Below are 23902 nucleotides of genomic sequence, written 5' to 3' on the forward strand. Positions count from 1 at the left end.
ATTTGTTGTCATATTTTTGAAGACCATTGTTGCTTGTACGTACTTGTCTTAGTTCTGTATTTTAAAATGAATTGTTTTTCAAATTGTTTGTTCATTTAATCATTAAGTTATTAATGCTGTTATTTAATATCACTTATCAGTATTATACAGTGTTTCTAAAATTGTATTTACCTAATTCTAATTGAAACTTCTTCAACATTTTTATACTTGAAGTTTATTTTTACTACACAATTAAACTATTTCTGTAACAAGGAGTTCATAAATACGTTTGTACTTCAATGCACTGTGAGATAATACATTTTAATACAATTTTATAATATTACAACAATTACAAAAAGTGGTTATATATTATGATATCTGAGGATATATAATTAAATAATTTATAATAATATGTAGTATATATAACTTGAATTCTTTTACAACATCAACAACTTTGTTTTAAGTACTTCATTAACAAAATTGCAAACGATAAATTTGCTGAAATGCTATTCACATTTTAATATATAAATGTTCTTTTATTTAATATATTTTACAATTGCTGCTTTACTTTTTCTATAAAATAAATATGTCTAATCCAATATATCTAATTTCTATAATAATATAATTAATATTTTACTCAAAATATGTTATAAAACTATTATAGGCCTAGTATGTCTCAAGGCAATGTGATCCATCAACGACTCACTGAAAAAGACTTCAATGTTAGCACTCCTGAAGAATTTGTAAAACGTTTTAAAGGAACACGAGTTATAAACAAGGTTAGAGTTCATACATTTTTATGTAGTTTTAATAATCCATTAAAATTTAGATTCTAAAAATTAAAACTCAAATATTACTATATTTTATTTAGTAGGTATATAGTTTAAGATAATTAATTTAATTTTGATATTATAGGTTTTGATTGCCAACAATGGTATTGCTGCAGTCAAATGCATGAGATCTGTTCGTCGATGGTCTTATGAAATGTTTAGAAATGAAAGAGCTGTACGATTTGTAGTTATGGTTACACCAGAAGATCTTAAAGGTATTATTTATCATGATTACCTAATTCAATTTTATGAAGATTAATATCTAAATGAATTAATAATTATTACTTTATACATAAAAAAAAGATTACTATTTAATTTATTCTGTATGGTTGATTTATTTATATATGTTTGTATTGTGTATGAATAAAATAGTGTCATATATATATTATTATTTCAGCAAATGCTGAGTATATTAAAATGGCTGATCACTATGTACCAGTACCTGGCGGTACAAATAACAACAATTATGCTAATGTTGAGCTCATTGTCAATATAGCTATACGTTCTCAAGTTCAGGTACATTTTTATTTGCAAAATTATAGTAAAATATGTAATAAATTATATTTATATTGATGTGCTGTTTTATATGTATTTACAATAGGCTGTATGGGCTGGTTGGGGACATGCTTCTGAGAATCCAGAACTACCTAAACTGTTGGACAAAAATAAAATTGCTTTTATTGGACCCCCTGAAAAAGCTATGTTTGCTCTTGGTGATAAAATTGCTTCAAGTATTGTTGCACAAACTGCTGAAATCCCGACATTGCCCTGGTCTGGTTCAGGTAGAATTAATTTACACATACTAGTATAGATTCCCACATCCATATATAGAATCTTATGTTGGTATTGTGTGGAATTTTTATATTGTTGCAGAAAAAAAATATGATTTTCTATAAAAGGTTATATTATTTAAACACATGTTTCTTTATTTTGACAACCCACTTCTTATGACAATTTAAAATTTTTAAAAAGCTACATAAGTATAACAGTTTGTTTACATCCAAATGAAATTTTAATAAATAGTCATTTAATTCATTATTTCAAACAACTTACATGGGTGGCAATTTAAACAAGCCACAATATGTTAACAAAAATTTTTTTTTTATATTAAATTATTTACATATTTTTAAAACCAAAATCCACACTTCACAATTTCTTGATTAAAGAAGTATGTGTATTTCAAATTATTGAAATAAATTATTCTCATTTTAAAACACAAATATCTACAGTATAAGATTATACTCCGTATTTAAACTAAAATAACTTACATATCTACTTGTCTTATAAATGTACATACTTTATTTAGGTGTAATTGGACATTATTCTGGAAAAAAAATTGAAATTGGACCAGATTTGTATAAAAAAGGTTGTGTTGCATCAATCGAAGAAGGTTTAGTATCAGCTGAAAAGGTTGGGTATCCAATTATGATTAAAGCTAGTGAAGGTGGTGGTGGTAAAGGTATAAGGAAAGTAGAAAATACTGAAGAATTCCCAAATGCATACAAACAGGTATAATAAAGTTATACACTCAACAATTGTTTAACTTAGAAATGATTGAATACTTTTCAAATTTTAACTTAATTTAACCTAATTTGTAGGTTCAAGCTGAAGTTCCTGGATCACCAATATTTATAATGAAATTGGCTAAGTGCGCCAGGCATTTAGAAGTACAACTTTTAGCTGATCAATATGGTAATGCTATATCATTGTTTGGGCGTGATTGTTCAATTCAAAGGAGACATCAAAAAATTATTGAAGAGGCGCCGGCAGTGATTGCCGAACCTAGCGTTTTTGAAGAAATGGAAAAAGTAATGGGTTTTATTTTAGTTATTAATTCATAACCTTATTATATTTTAATTTTTTTATTTTAGGCCGCAGTTCGCATTGCTAAAATGGTTGGTTATGTTAGTGCTGGTACAGTTGAGTATCTATACGATACCGATGGAAATTATTACTTTTTGGAATTAAATCCTAGACTGCAAGTGGAACATCCATGTACAGAAATGGTATCTGATGTGAATTTGCCAGCTGCACAATTGCAAATTTCAATGGGATTAGCCCTCAACTGTATTAAAGACATCAGATTACTTTATAGCGAATCTGCTTGGGGAGATAGTTATATCGATTTCGATGCACCAAGACATAAACCTCATCCATGGGGTCATGTTATTGCTGCTCGAATCACCAGTGAAAACCCTGATGAAGGTACAACAAAATCTTTTATTATTTTTGATATACTAAGTTATTTATTTGTACTAAGTATTTAAAACTGTATCGAAATAATATCATAATATATGACTGTATTGAATGTCTGAATAGTTATATACATGTACTATTTTATAATTATCATTTTAACTAAATTAATTAAATTAAATTGATCATTGTTATATAATATGGTATATAGATAATGTAATTATATTATATAAAATTTTCATTTTAGGTTTCAAGCCTAGTTCTGGGACTGTTCAAGAATTAAATTTCCGTTCTTCAAAAAATGTATGGGGATACTTCAGTGTAGCTGCCTCAGGAGGATTACACGAATTTGCTGATTCTCAGTTTGGGCATTGTTTCTCATGGGGAGAAAATCGAGAACAAGCTAGAGAGTAAGATTTTAAAATATATAAGAAATTAAAATATTAGTTTGAAAATATAATATGTGTATTTATTTTGTCGCCAATTAGAAATTTAGTTATTGCACTTAAAGAATTGTCGATTCGAGGAGATTTCAGAACTACAGTTGAATATTTAATTACACTTCTTGAAACTGAATCATTCCAGGTATACAATTCATTGTTATTTTATATAAATGCATATAACTGTAATTTACATTTTTTTTTATGTATATACTTTTCAGTCAAATACAATTGATACAGCTTGGTTGGATTTATTGATATCAGAGCGAGTACAATCCGAAAAGCCAGACATATTTCTTGGAGTCATTTGTGGTGGACTTCATATTGCTGATCGTAATATATCCGAATCATTCCAAAACTTTCAAACATCTTTAGAACGGTAATAATTCTGTGTTCCAATATTTATTTAATAATTGTGGTCATTTATGACAATGTTGTAATATTGATGCAGTTTTATGTTCAAAAAAAATCCGTGCCCTGTAAAATTAAGTTTTTATTTCATTATGAATATTGTTTTATTTCTTCATTAAACTTTTGTATATTTTATCGCCACAATATAATAAAGTAAAAAGTATTTATGTTGTTTTATATACATTTTCTCTTAAGTTTAATAATTTTTTTTTATATAACTTGATCTATATAGGTTTTTGTCCTCAAAAATATATTTTTAAAATTACAAAGTTAAATGTTCAAAAAATATTGATGTTCAAGTATAAAATTTATACTAGAACATCAATATTCAATATTAGTGTTTATATTTTTGAATTGCTATATAATATTATTTATCTATTATATATATTTTTCAGTGGTCAGGTGTTGAGTGCTAATACACTTGATCACCATGTGTCTGTTGAACTAATAAATGGTGGATACAAATACAAAGTTCAAGTCACTAAATCTGGACTCAATTCATACTTCCTCATTATGAATGGTTCATTTAAGGAAATTGAAGTACATCGTCTATCTGATGGTGGTACGTAAATCATTATTATATAGTACTTATTTTTATTCGCTATAATTTATCAAAAATGTCTATTAATTTTTGAATCAAATTCAGGAATTTTGTTGTCTTTGGATGGATCAAGTTTTACTACTTATATGCGAGAAGAAGTAGATCGGTATAGAATTGTAATTGGTAATCAAACATGTGTTTTTGAGAAAGAAAATGATCCATCTTTATTACGCTCACCGTCTGCTGGTAAACTAATCAGTTTTCTTATAGAGGATGGTGGTCAAGTTAAAAAAGGTCAACCATATGCTGAAATAGAGGTAAATATTTATCTTGTATTTATTAAAATATTATAGTTTAAATAACAATGAACGATAATGATTTATTTGTATTTTATTATTTTCAATCAGGTAATGAAAATGGTAATGACATTAACAGCAACAGAAAACGGACGTGTGTATTATAGCAAACGGCCAGGTGCCGTTCTTGATGCTGGTTCATTAATTGCAACACTTGAATTAGATGACCCATCCTTGGTTACAAAAGCTGTTGAATATAAAGGACAGTTCCTTGAACTTGATGGAACTTCACATATTTATGGAGAAAGTCTTAATAATATACATACATGCTACAGAGGTATGCTAGATAATATTCTGGCTGGGTATTGCTTACCAGAACCATATCATCTTGTACGTTTGAGAGAAGTCATTGAAAAGTTCATGAACTCTCTACGTGACCCAAGTTTACCTTTATTGGAGTTACAGGTACAGAAGTTTAGTTTTTTAACTTGAAAAATTAATTATAAATCAATTTTTATATACACAGGAAGTGATATCATCAATATCCGGCAGAATACCAAAAGCTGTAGATAAAAAAATTAAATCATTAATGAAGCTATACGAAAGGAACATCACATCTGTACTTGCACAATTTCCTAGCCAACAAATAGCTGCAATTATTGATGGGTAAATTACTATTGAATAAACTACCTACTAAACTACATTAGTTGATTATTTATTATTTTTTAATTATTTATTTTAATATTTAATTTTAACCAAAAGCCATGCTGCAACTTTACAAAAAAGAACAGATCGTGACAGCTTTTTCCAAACTACTCAAGGCATTGTTCAACTAGTACAGAGATATAGGAATGGTATTCGTGGTCGAATGAAGTCAGCTGTTCATGAGTTGCTGAAACAATATTATGAAGTGGAAAGTCAATTCCAACATGGTAAGAAAATGTATACATATTATATATTATATATAATTTACATATTATACATTGTATATTATTACTATACATATTATGTTAAAAATTAATAAAAAATATTTTCTGCTTTATTTATTATATTTAATAATATATTTAATGAGTTGTAATTCAAAAATGTATAGGAAGTTATGATAAATGTGCTACTGCATTGAGAGATAGATATAAAGATGATATGGCTGCTGTAACTTCAACGATATTCTCACACACACAAGTAGCAAAGAAGAATATGTTGGTTACAATGTTAATTGATCATTTATGGTCCAACGAACCTGGTTTAACAGACGAGTTGGCAGCTACATTAAACGAGTTGACATCACTTAATCGTAGTGAACATTCTAGAGTTGCACTTCGGGCCCGACAAGTTGGTGTTTTAGTTATTATTATAAATTTTTATATTTCTTAATTGTTTTTACTTTTTATGAACTGATCATTAGTTTTATTCTATAAGAAAATCCTTATCTTTCTAATCTCAATAAAAATCAATTATGTGACGTTTGTTATACAACCTGTTTTATAGGTACTCATTGCTGCACACCAACCAGCATATGAATTAAGACATAACCAAATGGAATCAATATTTTTATCAGCAGTTGATATGTATGGACATGATTTTCATCCAGAAAACTTACAAAAACTTATCCAGTCTGAAACTTCTATATTTGATATTCTTCATGACTTCTTTTATCATTCAAACCGTGCAGTCTGTAATGCCGCATTAGAGGTAATATAAGTTATTGAAATTAACTATAAATTATTATAATACTTGAGAATGTTTATCCACCTAATAATAAAAATTATAACTTAATCTTTTATTAGGTTTATGTAAGACGTGTTTACATATCATATGATCTTACATGTTTGCAACATTTGGAACTGTCTGGAGAAATACCATTGGTACATTTCCAATTTCTTTTGCCTTCTTCTCATCCAAATCGGTAAGCTTATATTATAGCTTTTTACTAAAATCATTCTAATAAATATAATTTAATATCTATTCTTATTGTGTTTAGTCAACAAAATAAGATCAACTCTGGAGCCAATGGTTCTGAAAATCTTGAATCACCGACCAAAACTCCATTGCCATATATCCCAACTTATCAAAGAACAGGTTGTATGGCAGCATTTGAGTCATTTACTCAATTTGAACAATATTTTGATGAAATCCTGGATATTATGGAAGATTTATCTTCTCCTGTATATGTTTCCCCGAGAATCATTGATGCCCTTGAAAGTGGAAGTGAATCTAGATTAAGCTCATCTCTTAATGTAAGCTTGTCTCTTGGTGACCAACGACCCCCAGACCAAGAAAACGTTGAAGTAATTTGATTTGTAGTTGCATATATAGCAAAACATAATTTTCATGACAATTTTTTATTAATTTCAGATTGAACCGTGTCATATATTATGTATAGCTATGAAAGACACTGGAAATATGGAAGATGATAAACTTGGTAAGATGTATGAAGAATTTTGTCAACAACGTAGAGAAGAATTGAAAAAAAGATCAATCCGGAGAATCACTTTCTTGGCTTTGAATAAGTAATTTAATCTATATTTTAACCATCAGATTATTTTTTCTAATATATATTTTACACCATTTATTTGTATTTTGTGAAACAACATTTGTTTATAAATATATTTGTATGAGGACCTATTTAAAAATATATTACTTTCAACTTACATAGTAAAAGTAAAGTCAATAAATAATATAATTACTGTGAAAGTTGTATATAAAATCAATCATCATCCAATATTGTTTAAATATTACTAAATATTATATTCTTATAATTATTAAAATAATGATAATTCGAACAGTTATTAATTTTATTTGTTTTTATATAATTTGAACCATTTTAATAGTCTCTACTTGACTTTAATTACCTATATGTGTTAAAGATTTATATTATGTAATAATAACTAATTTTTTTAAAAAATTATAACAAAAATGTAGTTTAATTCTTCAATTTAAATAAATATTAATTTAAAATCAAATCAAATCTATATATTTATAAATAAGAATTATGTAATTGGAACAATGATTTCATGTTAGTTATTTTTAGTCTTATTTTTCTTTTAAAGTCTTTTCTTTAGATCTTAGATCTTGAGTAATATTACTTTTTGATATGTACATTTTCCAAACAATTTTGTTAAAAAGAAAAACATATTTTAAATATTAGGTGGGATCTTGAAATCGTTCATTATTTGATCATTTAAGATTTTTTTTAATTGATAATAAAGAATTATACTTACATATTGTATTTATTTAAATGTTACTTTTATTAAATGTATGTATTTATATTGATTTGTAGAAGGCAATTCCCTAAATTATTCACCTACAGAAATTATGAGGATTTTGCTGAAGACAGAATTTATCGTCACTTAGAGCCAGGCATGGCTTTCCAATTGGAATTGAACAGAATGAGGACGTATGAATTAGAAGCTTTACCTACATCAAACAGAAAAATGTATCTGTATTTAGGAAAAGCTAAAGTCAGTTGAACTCTTTAAAACAATTACATTTTTTGAACAATTAAATGCTTTTATTTAAAGTATACTAATGTTTTTTTTATTATAGGTTCCAAGAGGTCAAGTTGTAACTGATTATCGTTTCTTCATACGTTCCATTATAAGACATCAAGATTTAATAACAAAAGAAGCATCTTTTGAATACCTACAAAATGAAGGAGAACGTGTTTTGTTGGAAGCGATGGATGAATTAGAGGTTGCTTTTAGCCACCCACATGCACGTAGAACTGACTGTAATCATATATTCTTGAATTTCGTACCCACTGTCATAATGGATCCTGCCAAAGTAAATATAACACTAAATGAGTTATATATTTTTTAATTCATCAAAAAATATATTCTTTTATGGATAGATCAAAGAAAGTGTTACTAATATGGTAATGCGGTATGGTCCACGTCTTTGGAAATTACGGGTTCTTCAAGCTGAGCTTAGAATGACAATACGGCCTTCACCCACTAGTAAAACTTCAAATGTTCGATTGAGCCTTGCAAATGGCAGTGGTTATCATTTGGATATTTGCCTTTACAAAGAAATTACTGACTCTAAGTTAGGAATGGTAAGTTCATTAAATACATTTAAAAACTTTAACTTAGGAACGCTAAGGCAATCTGCTGTAGTTTAACAAAGAACAGTCTTATTAAACACGGGTAGGCAACACAACTTGTTGATCTTATCCATACGCTAAGATATAATGGACTGGAAACAAGCTGTTTATCAATGGCCTCAAAAGTATGTAGAAGAGGCAAATGCAGGGGGTCGCAATGATTATTGAGAGTTTACAACACTATCTGTATAAAACTCTGACTAGGATACAAAATGTGACGCCAAATAAAACCAACTGTACCACTAAAAACATTCAATGAATAGTGTTGATGATAACAGAAGAACCTTTTGCGGGTCGTTCCCTGTCACTCGCCCACTTTATCATTTCCAGTCCATTATATCGTCCCCGTTCATGCAAAACACACCAAGTCCAAAAACATGAATCAGCTTTTGAAATTTTTTCAAACTTTAAATGTATACCATATGTAACCAAATTTTTTTCTTTCTTTTTTTAATTGAGTTTCCCTTAAGGGAAGTAGCTGTTAATGAGTAGTTGTAAATAATATGACACTGTGAAATTTATAGCTCTTATTATTGTTAAAATACAAATTTCTAAGTCGATTTTTGGACTTAGTGTACTTTGCATGAACGGGGACGATATCTTAGTCCGTGATCTTATCCTTTGACTAAATGTTACTTCTTATATAACACGTTGACTGCCATGTGGCCGCTGGCGGTCATTTGTAAATTTCAAATTATATATTTTTGTGACCGCCGGCGTCCACAGTTGATCATAACTACTACGCCACATGACCACCGGCGGCCATAAATGAATATGGTTTTATATTATTAACTTTTCCATGGTGCTACAATAATGCACCAAAAAAAGTGCCGTGGCGTATTTTTTATTATGTATTTTTTAAATTTTTTTTTATATTTTTAATCGGAGCCGGAGTGGCGCAGTGGTCACCCAGTTGACTACGACTCACACAGTCATCGGTTCGATTCATAGCAAAGTGCAAAAAAATGTGTGTGATTCTATGCAGTCACCATTTTCCCGTGCTGTCGTCCGATTGCGTCATCCGGTTTCCAACTAGGTCCCACTCCACTGGGAGTGAAGACCGCACATGTCTCCTCTTGGAGAAGGGGGGTAGTATCATGCATATAGTGATATATACATAGATAAATAGATCACATGATCTCCCTACTACCTACTTGTGATAAGCATTGTCAAAGACCTTGAGGTCGTTTCAATGAACAAATATAGAAAAATATTTTTAAACTTTTTTTCAAATACATAGTATAATATACAAATTTGGAATGACACTGAAAAATATACTTGGCGTACAGATGATGCATAATCGTGTGACCGCCGGCAGCCGGTGGTAGTCAACGTGTTAATCTAATCTTTCCAATTAAAATATTTTTCTTTAAATAGTGAATAGACATTAATTAAATGAAGAACAATTGATGAACAATTATTTGCTAATTTTTATTTTTTTTTAGATTAAATTTGAATCATATGAATCAAAGCAAGGACCATTACACGGACTACCTGTTTCTACTCCATATGTAACCAAAGACTTTCTTCAACAAAAAAGATTCCAAGCTCAAAGTGCTGGAACAACTTACGTTTATGATATTCCAGATATGTTTAGACAAATGATAGAAACTTTATGGCAAGAATACATTTTGGAACACCCGAATGGTAATTTTATAGTTTTCTGAATAAAATTTGTATAACATAACATAACATAACATATTTTTTTTTGTAGATGGAGTTTTAAAAAGCAGCTTGGTGTTTGATTATGTTGAACTTGTGGTTGAAGACAATCATTTAATTGAACAAAAACGTTTCTCTGGTGAAAATACCGTATGTATTAATATATTAGTCAATTTTGGTGTAAAATATATTAAATTGTGTTTTAATTTTATAGGCTGGTATGGTTGCTTGGAGATTTACAATGCATACTCCAGAATATCCTTCCGGCCGAGATATTATTGTGATTGCTAATGATCTAACAGTAAACATTGGTTCATTTGGTCCACAAGAAGACATTGTCTTCGATTTAGCTTCTAAAGAAGCGCGTAGAAAAAAAATTCCACGCATTTATATATCAGCTAATAGTGGAGCTCGTATTGGGCTTGCAGAAGAAATAAAAAGTTTGTTCAATGTTGCATGGGAAGACCCCTCTGATCCGGAAAAAGTAAATATCATTATTTCCCAATGGTTCTTATATTTATATATATTTGTAATTTAAAATACTTTTTATATTATCATTTTTACTAATTTATTTGAACTGTTTTCATCTTAGGGATTCAAATATTTATACTTAACACCTGATGACTATGGAAAATTAGCTGGTCAAAATTCTGTAGAAGCAGAATTAATTGAGGATGAAGGTGAACCACGATATAAACTAACTGACATTATCGGTAAGAACAACACATTTTTATTTATTACTATATTATACAAGACAATATAAGAAAAATTTTAATATATGTATTTGTGTTTTAAAACAGGAAAAGATTTTGGTTATGGAGTTGAAAATTTAAAATTTGCTGGGATGATAGCTGGTGAAACTTCTCGTGCATATCAAGATATTGTTACAATTTCAATGGTAACTTGTCGTGCCATTGGTATTGGGGCTTATCTAGTACGTCTTGGTCAACGAGTTATTCAAATTGAGAATTCTCACATTATTCTCACAGGATATAGTGCTTTAAATAAGGTTTGGTTTTTCAAAATATTTATTTATATTTAAATTATTAAATTTAAATCTTATTTTTTTTTAGCTTCTTGGTCGTGAAGTATATGCATCTAACAATCAGTTGGGTGGTATTCAAATTATGTACAACAATGGTGTGTCACACAAGACTGAGGCTAGAGACTTAGATGGTGTGTACAGAATACTGAAGTGGCTTTCTTACATTCCAAAAACTAAAGAATCTCCATTGCCTGTGATTAAAAGTGTGGATTCTGTAGAAAGAGATATAGACTATGTGCCGACCAAAGTCCCATATGATCCTCGTTGGATGATTGCTGGGAAAGAGGATACAAGTTAGTCCTATAACTATAATTAGTTTATTCAGAATTTACTTATTTAAAAATGTATTGATCGAATTTATTCATTCAGATGGCCATTGGGAGTCAGGATTCTTTGATAAAGGATCATGGGATGAAATAATGCAACCCTGGGCACAGACTGTTGTTTGTGGAAGAGCTAGGCTGGGAGGAATCCCTGTCGGTGTGATTGCTGTTGAAACAAGAACCGTAGAAGTCACTTTACCGGCAGATCCTGCCAATTTGGATTCTGAATCTAAGGTAATGAACATAATATTAATTTTATGTTATATTGATTGTTACATAACGTATAAATATATGTTCTAACTTCACTAGACTGTGTCTCAAGCTGGACAAGTATGGTTCCCAGACTCCGCATATAAAACATCTCAAGCCATTAAAGATTTTGCCCATGAAGATTTACCACTTTTCATCTTTGCTAACTGGAGAGGTTTTTCTGGTGGAATGAAAGGTATTTTATATACAATTATAACATTATACCGTTATTAAATTCAAACTAATTTAATTTATTAATCTTTCTCTATTTGTCAGATATGTATGAACAAATAATGAAATTTGGTGCGTATATTGTTGATGAACTCAGACAATACAACCAGCCAATTATCACATATATCCCGCCATTTGGGGAGTTGCGAGGAGGTGCATGGGCTGTTGTAGATACTACTATTAATCCAAGACACATTGAGATGTATGCAGATCCAGATAGCCGGTAATACTTCCAATTTCAATAAAATATCTTATTTACGTAATAACATTACGTTTTGAACTAAATTGATTTAATGATACACAAACCTCTTTTTTATAGTAATTAATAAAAAATATATTGACTATTTATATTCTTATAATAATCAAACCCAAAACTGTAAATTATTAATGTAAGAAAATTTCGGCTGTTATGTCAATAAAGAAATAAACTAAAATAATTGATTTTGGTAGTATAGGTGATACTATTTACTCTGACTATTAACTATTAAAAGCATGTTGGTTTTCAAACAAATGATGTGTTATTATAATGTGGTTCATTTCATATTTATTAATGCATATGTTTTCTTATAAAATATGAATTTATTACATAATAGGAAACAAAAAATATTTTAGAGTATAATTAGTTAATAATTATTTAGCAAATACAAATTATTAAGTCTTCATATTATAGTCATTATATTTATATAAATTATTTAATTTAAAATATTATTATCCAGATTGTAAGCATCAGAATGTTAAATGTTTGTTCACAGGGGTGGTGTTTTGGAACCTGAAGGAATTGTTGAAATTAAATTCCGTGAAAAAGACATCTTAAAATCTATTAACAGAATTGATACGAATATTTTGAGTCTCAAAGCAAATGGTAGCCCAACTCCTGAAGAAGCGGTTGAAATAGAAAAGAATGTTGCAGAAAGAGTATCTGTGTTGAAACCTATTTACCATCAAGTAGCAATTCACTTTGCTGACTTACATGACACACCTAAATGCATGCTTAGTAAAGGTGTTATTAAAGATATTGTACAATGGAAGAAATCTCGTAATACATTATATTGGCGATTAAAACGACGTTTATTACAAAACCAAATCCAAAAAGTAATAACAAAATCCAATGATACCATTCAAGACGATGTTGCCTATGAAATGCTGAGAAGGTGGTTTGTTGAAGACAAAGGCACCACTGCTGTAAGTGTTATTTTGTTATACTTTTTATTTTTTAATAATAAAGCAAAAATTCATCTAAACAATTTTGAACACAAAAATTCAATTAATACGTCTAATATTAGTCTTATTAGAATTATTGCTTATGCTGTTAGATAATATATTTTATTTTGTTTTTTACAGTCTTATCTGTGGGATAACAACCAAGCCGTAGTACAATGGCTGACGAGTCAATTAGATGAATCTGATGGCACAATTGTAGCTGATTCGTTGATTGGTAATAATATTAAGAGTGTTAGAAAAGATGCAGTTATAAATCAAGTAAAATCTACAATAAATGTAAGCATTGTTCAATTAAACAACTATTTAATTTTAAAACTTCATGGTATATTTGTTCTAAAGTTAACATGTATAATTTCTTGTTGACAGGACACACCTGAAGTTACATCAGACGTTATCATGGGCATGTTCCAAAGCCTTTCGGAAATGCAACGTCTCGACTTGATTCATAATTTAACCCAGGCAACAAGCATTGGCAATGTGAAATTAAATAGTTGATTTCCTTTAACTATTAGTAGTTATTGTTGTTTATTATAAAACAAAAATATAAATAAATGTACGCTTATACTCACATACACACATAAATATGTATACAATACTACATTATACTATACATAATGAATGTGTGTGTGTGTGTGTGTGTGTGTGTGTATGTGTGTGTGTTACTTTAAAATTAATATTTTAGTTATTTCTGTACTGTACAATTGATGAAAAACAAAATTAATTGTCAGATTTCATATAATTGCTTATAATTTTTTTTAATTTTATTATGAACAAATAATTACTATCAACGGTTATATTATATAGTGTGTAGTTTATATCTACAATATATTGTATAGTGTTTACCAATCTTTTTTCCTTTTTCATGAAATTTCATTGACCGTTTTTATTTATCTTAAAATAATATTTTATAGCTAAAAAAATTATACAATATTTATTATTTGGGTACATGATATTATGAATTATTATTACACATAACTATTATGGAAGAGTAATGTAAATATTTATTGTTTAATGTTGAACCATTTTTAGGCAATTTTTTTTAAATAAAATAATCGTGTGCTATTTATAGATTTGAAATAATTATACTTGAAATTGAATTCTATAAAAAAATAATTACCATATTTCAATGAAAAATATACTCGTTTTTATATGCTTATGTTTGTTTAATATATAAATAAAATCTATCCTAGAAGTTTCATTATAGCAGTACTATTCATGCTACGTACAATTTATTTCGTATTTTTATCTTGCACAAACTTATTATTTATAGGAAATGTAAATAATTTATTGCTCTCAAATATAGTTTTATATGTTTATACTTCCATTAAATTATATAATACGGATATATTTTATATTATTGTTATATAACTATAGGGCCCTAGTATCAATTCTAAAGAAAAGCAATGAAAATTACATAAATAATATGTTTGTGTCTAATTTAAATTAGAAATAAGAATAAATAATAATATAAAAAATAAAACAAGTACTGATCTGCATGACAAATACAAATTGTAATGAAATAAATTAAAATCTTATATTATTGATTTTTGTACTTGAAAATAAATAATTTATAATAATTTAATTATTAATGTTTATGTATAAAGTGCGTTTGGTTGTTAAGAAGCACTGCAAAAGATATACTGTAAAAAAAAATGTTTGTTATAAAGTTATTTATTAATTATTTACAACATTATATTATAATGTTGTTATTTTTTTTTTTTGATTATTGGACCAAGCTCTTTAAGTATATAATAAAAAAAATTTAGTACTATGACAATAAACCCCAATTAGAAAATACATAAGTTTAGTAATTACAAAACATAATAATACAAACTTATAAATAAAGAATAGTCAGTTTGAGTACATAGATAAAGCTTTCATTCTCAGACATTCACAAGACTATAAAGAAATTGTTATCATTACTAAATTACACAACATAAAGACTTTACATATTATTTATTTTTTTATAATATGGCACAAAATTTTTTTTTTAATTATAAGTATTAATTACACAGCCATGTGGCCAATCTTAATAATAAATCAGAACATTCAATATTATTATTTAGAAGATTGTATATAAATTAGAACATCTAATAACAAAGCATAACTTGAACTGCTTATAATTAATTTCTTTATTACCTACGGACTTGTAAGATAGAGAACAAATGTGGGTGTTGCTCTTAAGGCCAGTTGTGCCATCTCTGATGAAAGTTAACTGAAGTTTAATCGTCTGATTAAGCGTAATCAAAGTGTAGTCGTAGACAGTACAACTGGCTCTAGGTTGCGTCCTCTTAAAGATATTTGTATTATAAAGATCACTAAAAATAAGATCAAAAAACTTGCAGTAGGATATTAAATATTCTCAATATGTTTACACTAATTATAATAAATCCTGCTCTATGACAGTATGGCTATTACTATGCATTATATAGATACCTACCTATTATAAGTGATTTTCAGAACTCAATTACATACCTAATTTATTTTTACTATAATATACTATATTATACTATTATAGTGTGTTATACTCAATGATATTATATAATGTAGATGAATAATTTATAAAAAATCACATTCATCTAATCACGATATCAAATCAGCAACTTTATTTTTATAGATTGCCAGGTATTATATTAAAATGGCCAGCAATAGAGAAAATGTATCCTTACAAATAATTTATCAGATTGCCCAAAAATGTTGGGCATCTTACAAAAGAACTGAGGTATAATGTCCGGATTTCCAAATTTTCACACAAAGGTGTAACATAATATTATCATTAATTATAATATATTATAATTTATAATATTTTTATATTACCAATGATATTATGTAACGACAATTTATTCAAAAACTGACTTCTGGAAGTATATTTTTTTCTTTAGCTTAATACACGAAAAACAACCAGCTTTCAACAGCCTTAGCCCTTAACATTATATTGTTAAGGATTATGAATTTAAAAATTACTTATAAATACGTCTTGTGAACAATATTGCGATCTTGGTACATTAATACGTTTCCACCATTCACCACTGTTGTATACTTGTACTTTGGTATTGTATTTACTATTTTTTACTTGTTAGTTAGTTATTACTTGATAATAGGTATAGTTATTTTATAATTGGCTGCTTTATGCTACAATGTTTACATTGTAGTATTTTTGTTTTGATCTCAGTTTTATTAATTATGATATGCTGAATTGGTGTTTTATGTTAGATTATTTAATGATTAAATAAAAACATTACATTTTAAGGTATAATATTTCTACATAAATAAATAAGGGGAGGTTCTCATGTTGTGCCTAGGTATTAGCGCGTTCCAAAGGTAGGCAAGTTAATGAAAATAATTGACTCAAATTAAGTTAAGTTAAGAAGACACAAGATCGACAAGTTAAAAGTTAACAGTTAACAAATTATAAGTTTAACTCGATAAGTTAAAAGTTAATATATAAAAAAATATTAAGTTAACTCAGTTTAAAAAAAGTTAATACCTATATTTTGTTTTAAATTAGTATGTAAATCATATAAATAGTGAATGTGTGTTTTTTGTTTCTAATTTATAAATTTTAAAAAATAATTGTATTAAACTTTTATCATAATGTTCACTGTATACCATTTTACTTTTACTTTACTATTATTTAATAATTTAAACAATACTCACCTCAAATTAATAATTTAACAAATATATTTTTTTATATTGTATAGCAATTGAATGTCATAATACATGAAGATGAGTACATGACCTTCATATAAATTATAAGTTATATAACATTAAAACATAACAATTGTCAATTTGTAATTTAAAATTATTAATTTTATTAAAAAATTTATAATTGCAACTCGCATAATATATAATTTACAACTTAATAAAATATATTAATATTTAATATACACAAAATTATGTTATCAAGAAATAGAACAGAAATGTTTGTGTTTTTGTATTGAATTATTTTTATTTTATATTGATATAGTAATATTTACATATAAATGAAAATTTTTTATATGTTTTTAACTTGATGGATTTTTTTAAAATCAACTGAGAAAAGCTAAGTTATTTCAACTGTAAAATAAACTAGTTAAGTTTATAAGTTGATTAAAAAAATATCTAACTAGTTAAGTTAAAAAGTAAAAAAAAATGGCGCTTTCATACATTTTACCCTATGCATATACGGTGCACAATAAAAACTCATTAACACAATATAGTACCTACGTATATCCCAGCTCTATTCCTATAAAAGGTAAGAACGTAAAAATAAAAATGGCAGAAATAATGTTCAGGACTAGGGTTTTCAGGTCGGTAACACTTGTATTTAAATGAAAAACAAACATTAATGCGAAACACCGCTTCAGATCGTCGTACCCATGATATAATACAAAACTAGTTAAGTATATTGATTATATCATGGTGCGATGATCGTGCCCATGACAAATAAATAGGTACCTATGTTAGCAACTCGTGATATTCATGTCTGTGGACTGTGAGTCACTGATGTACGGTAGGAATCGCGGAAAAAAAGCCCAGAAATATAAATATGAACACAATATTATGTATACGTCATGATATATTGTGTTAAATTATAAGTTATAAGCAGGGCCGTCCCAACGATTTGCGGGGCCCGGGGCAGAGTAAAATTGCGGGGCCTAAAATGTCATTATTGCACGTCAGTTGCATATCGCGTATGGGAGCCATAGGCGTGCGCAGCCCTCTTGTTCAGGGTATGCAGAAGCAGTGGCGGATCCAGGAGGAGGGGGGGGGCAAAAGGGACATTCTCCCCCCAATCGCCTTAGTTTCCCATTGTTTACAGTGTTTACCCAATTTTGTACTTCCCCCCCCCCCCAAATTAAGCACTGGATTACCACAGGCACCCCTGAAAGTTATTTTAAGAATGTAAAATTCTGATAAAATATATACACAATACACAAATAGTTTCGAGTTTAAACATAATAATATGTACACTCCTGGGCCGCACTATAATTAGTAATTATTTTTCTTGCGCACAAAAATTTTTTTTCTAAAAACAATTTTTGCCACTCAAAGAGCTTCAGGGTATGCAGCTGCATACCCTGCATACCCCCTGCGCACGCCTATGATGGGAGCTATACTCCCCAAATTTGAAACTCAAATGTGCGCAAATAATCTTAACAAATATATAGTACCTTGCACCTACAACAACATGAATAAGTAAATTAACTAATAACGCACCATGTCATATAATAAAACTTAATAGGTATAATAAATAAAAGTTATCAAAAAAATATTGACAAAATAAGACAACAAATATAAAATATAGCAATAGGCACAATATTACAATATAAAAATATATTAAAAATTAACTTTTCAACTTTTTATATCCGCGAATTGATTAATAATATCATTATATTTTAATTGGTTAGCAATTTTTTTTTCGATAGAGATTATAGCTAAATTGGTGACTTTTTCTTGTGACAACGTGCTTCGGAGATAGTTTTTTATTAATTTCAGCTTTGAAAAAGATCGTTCTGCTGAAGAAGTAATTACAGGCATAGTTAACAATATTCTTAATACTATGGACATATTGTAGCAGTAAATGTCATCAACGCTGTAACTAAATATTTTTTCTAGAACTTTTAGTGGTGACGTGTATTCTTCAATAATCTCACAAAGAATGACCATTTATATGTTTATTAATTAATTAATTAACCATTTATTAATTCATCGAACATTTCTCGACCATTTATATCATTTGTGTCACCAACTTCTGACAGATTTTGAATATCCATACAATTTTTCATTAAATCATCTTTATTAATTTTAGAAATATTTCTAAAATTTTATAATTTATAAAATATAATAAAATATAAATACTATAAATAATATTTTATTGTTCCATTCAAAAATTTTACATGAAAAAAAAAATGATAAGTACATTTTTTTTTGCTCGTCAACTTGACCTTTTATTGTATCTATGAAAGCGGGGCCTGTCCAATTGTGGTGAGAGCGCGGGGCCCGGGGCGTGGGCCCCGCTCGCCCTGCCCTAAGGACGGCCCTGGTTATAAGTCGTAAAACATAAGTTTAGCCCTTAAGTATATACATACTAAAATGTATTGTGTAATTTTTGGTAATCGGTCGAAAAAGCCCGGTATAAAAAAAGTTGGACAAAAAGTCTGGATTCATTTTTTGATTGCCGGACAAAAAGTCCGAGTATATTTTTACTGTCGGACAAAAAGTTCGAAAATACAAAATTGTCTATTATATTTAATTTTTTTAATTTATAATGTATACATGTACCTAATATAATATATATAATTTTTTTTTTATACTTTATAATTATAATTTTTTTTATATTATACTTATATTGTTATACTTACCTACTGCAATCTTACAAAATAAAATAGGTAATAAAAAATCTAAACCTTGTTGTTTTAAATTTTCAATCCTTAGCTATAAAAATTGAACATTATATTATAATCTAGTCTACAATAATCAGAGATGGAACTAAGATTTTTTACTCCCGGGGAAAATATTAAAATTACGCCCAATCATAGACCAAGACTGAAAATATACCTATCATTTTCTACAGTAAATTGTTTTCTAATAACTGAAACTAGAATTACAAACATACCACCAATACTTCAGTCTGCAATAATAAACATTAAACAATCATAAATTATATTTTTATATATTTACTATTTACATAATTGGTACCTTAATTTAAAAAATAATTAAACATAATTTAATTTTTTCATCAATTTCAGTTTATAAGTGTAACAAAAAATTACTTTCAGATGAAGACAATAATATAAACAATAATATAATATTTTAATTAATCTATTCTATGGACTGTGGTATAACCAAGTTTATATTATATAAAAAAAGATACAGATTAAAGTAATTAACAAATTTTCAATGCTACGGTTTAACCCATCTGCAATAGCGCATATACCTAAATATTTTTTAAAATTTGAGTGGCTTAATCTACATTAAAACTTCACCAACGTTAATTGGGTTAATGCTTTATAGATAATTTATCATAAAGAGTGAGTTTATTATTTTCTTTAAAGTGGATTTTATAGGAAAAAAATGTTGAAAAATAATCAAAATTAAATTAAGCAATTTATAAAAGAAAAAAGAAAAAGAAATTCTTTTTTAAACATAAACAAATGTTTAACCATCTTGGTAAATATTATAAAATATTAACATAGTTTTTAATATGTAGATATAATATATCGTATGTTGAATGTTGATTGATAATCTTATAAAAGTTATTGTGTAGCATCAATAAATTTTTCACACGTTCATTAAGAGTCTTAATATACTTATACGAATCTATTCATTATTTTACTGCTAACTAGAAATTAGAATAATGTATAGGTATACCTATACTGGTTACTTCGTGCGCCGAGAGGGTCAGCCGCGCTTCCAAATGACAAATGGCAGAATAATAAATTTATCGCTGAGGTAATTAATTTCGTACTATTTTTGTCCACGTCGTCGACGATAACGTTCATATTTATTATATTTATTATTGATAATATACGTTTCTTTTTAGTATATCAGTATATAATATGTACTATCGACCGTCGACGTATGCCGATCGCGCAGCTACGCACTCTAATAATATAATGACAATTAAGGGGTCGCGTATAGGCAATTCGATGTCTCATACTCGTTACGCATTGTGGTTGTGTGCAAAGTAAATGATCATGAGTGTGCGTAGATACGTTCGGAATCCGTCGTGTGCCACTCTCGCACGTACACGCACATGTCAATAAATCGAGAAAAACGAAATATATTATTCTATGCATCACCTATAAAAACTACCAAAAGCGGTAGTAAATTAAAGTATTAAACATACTTCCTGAAGTTTGATTGTAATTTCGAAAAAATAGTTGAATTCGTAAGCTCCTAGACTATGCTTTGTAGGGAGGACCAATTTTTTGATATAAAACCCAAAAAGCCTAAAATAAATACAAATGTAATGCAATTATTTCATGAGATTTTTAAAAAAATATCTAAATTTTATGGTTCTTTAAAATTGAAAATTGAAAATCGGCTTCCTAGAAAGCCTAGATATTTTGGCAAAGAATTCATACATATATTGAAAATTAAAATCAGACATTCGGAAGTATGTGTAATTTACCACCGATTATTGGTCTAAGACGTACGAAAAATACGTGACATGCAACCCCCTATTTACGCCATGTATGATTTTATTTTTTGTTTTTCATTCCATAACCACGTCATCATAAACAAATTATGTGAAATAAAAAGATTTTCTTAACTTCTAACACCAATAAAGAGTAAAGACCTACAAAAAAATTACGCCCAGGGATCAATCCCCGGTTTCTCCCTCCTAGTTCCACCACCAATAATAATTTGTTATAATATAATACGTTTCCCTAAGAAATGATTGTCGATGTCAATACAGTAATATTTTTAAAAAAAATTATACGTTTTAAAAAATCTAGTCTACATTTATAATAACAATAATAATTTATTCTACATTCCGTTTTCTTAAGCAATTACCAATCCTATTTAAAATGTCTAGTACCTATTGTTAACTCGTTATTAACAAACTTCGTACATAAATATTGCAGTAATTTTACATTTTTTTCTGAAAGTACAATAATTAAATTTTTAAATAAATATTAATTATATATGAACTGACTACATGCAATATGCATATAATGTGTATATATCGTACATTATAAATTAAAAAAATTAAATATAATAGACAATTTTGTATTTTCGGACTTTTTGTCCAACTTTTTTTATACCGGACTTTCGTCCGGGATTCACAAAAATTACACAACTATATAGATGATAATATAATAAGTTAATATAAAACAGGTAGTAGTATAATATTATAATATATTCATATGACAGAAAATATTTTAGTATGTCAACTACCTAAGACTTATATTTTTTGACCTATAACATAATTTATAATCATAACGTATGCATAATATTGTGTTCATAATATATTTTTATCTATATTTAATACATTTAACAATTAATTATTATTTTCATTACAATATATTATTATATTTTGTCATAGGTACATGGTCATTACTAATTAGGAGTAAAGTATACATCTGTTCACATTTATATAATATATTATTTATATTTATGGGCTTTTTCCGCCTACCGTACGGGCACGACGAAGGGGTCGTTTTACAATCAGTTTAAATCTCGGTTAAGCTTAATCCACTGATTTTCTGATCAACTGAACCAGTTTGATTGTTTGAATATTTAACAATTTAATAATTGCTTGAAAATTTGATTTAAGTAGTTCAGTTGATCAAAAATATACATCTATAATTTATTATATTTATGAAAATATTTGAAAATATTAGACAGTAGGCATAAATTAATTTCATATTAAATAATAATATTATATTATTAAATAGTAAACTATAAAAAAATGGGGGGGGGGAAATGTCCTCCCCCTCAACTCGAGCACTACTTATCATGTTCCAATAAAGTATTAATTAATATTATATCAAATTATAATTTTAAATAATTAACTATTTAGTATGTAAGTCTTTACCACACAAAGATTATAGGATTTAGGACTACAAATTTTACAAAAACAAAAAGTAAAAATAATATAAAAAATAAAATATTAAATTATTATTAAAATGTGGCCCCCACCACTAATATTTGCTATAACAGCCAGCTATGGGAACAGTGTACTTGGATACTTATATTGGCCTACTTCAATGTCACATATGTATCCGATAGATGGCTATATTTTACTTAAAATGTACCTAATGTACGACCATTGACATATTAGAGCCGGAAAGTACGTTTATATTGTTAGTACCGATTATAGATAAATCGATACCTGAATCGACTTTATAACGCAAGGTCCTTTCTAATTAAAATTCACAAATACATTTTTTAAACTCTTACATACATAACTGTTAACAATTTATAATAAGTACCTAAATGCTAAAATTAGAGTTAATATTATACCAATAGGTTTTTGATTTTTGATTTGAATTGATTTCACATTTTTATCAATTATGTCTGAAAAAGCCCGGAGTTATCGTCATTTGCTAGGAAATATTTCTAAATGCATCATTGGCCATTGCCTGAAAATAATGGACATTAGCGTTATTTCCTAGTCAACAATCAATATCGTATATCTACTGTCTAAATTGATCGAATATATTATCTTTATTGACTAGTCATTATAACGTTAATTTAAAATATACATCTTTGCTGGTATCATAGACACATAATATTATTAAAATATGCAGTATGATGTCTCCTTTACCCGCCAACGACCATACCACGTTGAATACACCAGTTCTCGTCCGATCACTGAAGCTAAGCAACGTCGGGCGTAGTTAGTACTTGGATGGGTGACCGCTTGGGAACACTGCGTGCCGTTGGCA

At 28.0% G+C, this 23902-nt stretch overlaps 1 protein-coding gene and 1 non-coding gene across 2 annotated transcripts in view; both read left to right on the plus strand.

Annotated features, from left to right (window-relative positions):
• The window catches only part of LOC100164739 (acetyl-CoA carboxylase), a 30581-nt gene extending 15902 nt beyond the window's left edge, over positions 1-14679 (plus strand). Inside the window, exons 3-37 of the mRNA XM_029485397.1 lie at positions 644-758; positions 895-1024; positions 1207-1325; positions 1411-1591; positions 2116-2318; positions 2408-2617; positions 2681-3014; positions 3250-3412; positions 3491-3587; positions 3664-3821; positions 4249-4415; positions 4500-4711; positions 4802-5155; positions 5217-5356; positions 5453-5622; positions 5784-6022; positions 6179-6382; positions 6478-6596; positions 6672-6978; positions 7046-7200; positions 7971-8151; positions 8237-8473; positions 8541-8744; positions 10238-10439; positions 10507-10604; positions 10669-10938; positions 11047-11167; positions 11255-11463; positions 11528-11792; positions 11869-12056; positions 12132-12267; positions 12348-12525; positions 13055-13484; positions 13644-13799; positions 13890-14679. Of these exons, the coding sequence (XP_029341257.1) occupies positions 644-758; positions 895-1024; positions 1207-1325; positions 1411-1591; positions 2116-2318; positions 2408-2617; positions 2681-3014; positions 3250-3412; positions 3491-3587; positions 3664-3821; positions 4249-4415; positions 4500-4711; positions 4802-5155; positions 5217-5356; positions 5453-5622; positions 5784-6022; positions 6179-6382; positions 6478-6596; positions 6672-6978; positions 7046-7200; positions 7971-8151; positions 8237-8473; positions 8541-8744; positions 10238-10439; positions 10507-10604; positions 10669-10938; positions 11047-11167; positions 11255-11463; positions 11528-11792; positions 11869-12056; positions 12132-12267; positions 12348-12525; positions 13055-13484; positions 13644-13799; positions 13890-14018 (6781 nt within the window). The 3' untranslated portion in view covers positions 14019-14679. The remainder of the gene's footprint in view (positions 1-643; positions 759-894; positions 1025-1206; positions 1326-1410; positions 1592-2115; positions 2319-2407; positions 2618-2680; positions 3015-3249; positions 3413-3490; positions 3588-3663; positions 3822-4248; positions 4416-4499; positions 4712-4801; positions 5156-5216; positions 5357-5452; positions 5623-5783; positions 6023-6178; positions 6383-6477; positions 6597-6671; positions 6979-7045; positions 7201-7970; positions 8152-8236; positions 8474-8540; positions 8745-10237; positions 10440-10506; positions 10605-10668; positions 10939-11046; positions 11168-11254; positions 11464-11527; positions 11793-11868; positions 12057-12131; positions 12268-12347; positions 12526-13054; positions 13485-13643; positions 13800-13889) is intronic.
• Positions 14680-23783: 9104 nt separating this feature from the next.
• LOC115033456 lies at positions 23784-23902 on the plus strand. Its single transcript, XR_003838814.1, has one exon. It is a non-coding gene; the product is annotated as a 5S ribosomal RNA (ribosomal RNA).

The sequence above is a fragment of the Acyrthosiphon pisum genome, chromosome X (genome assembly GCF_005508785.2).
Source record: "Acyrthosiphon pisum isolate AL4f chromosome X, pea_aphid_22Mar2018_4r6ur, whole genome shotgun sequence".
NCBI classification, from domain to species: Eukaryota; Metazoa; Arthropoda; class Insecta; order Hemiptera; family Aphididae; genus Acyrthosiphon; species Acyrthosiphon pisum.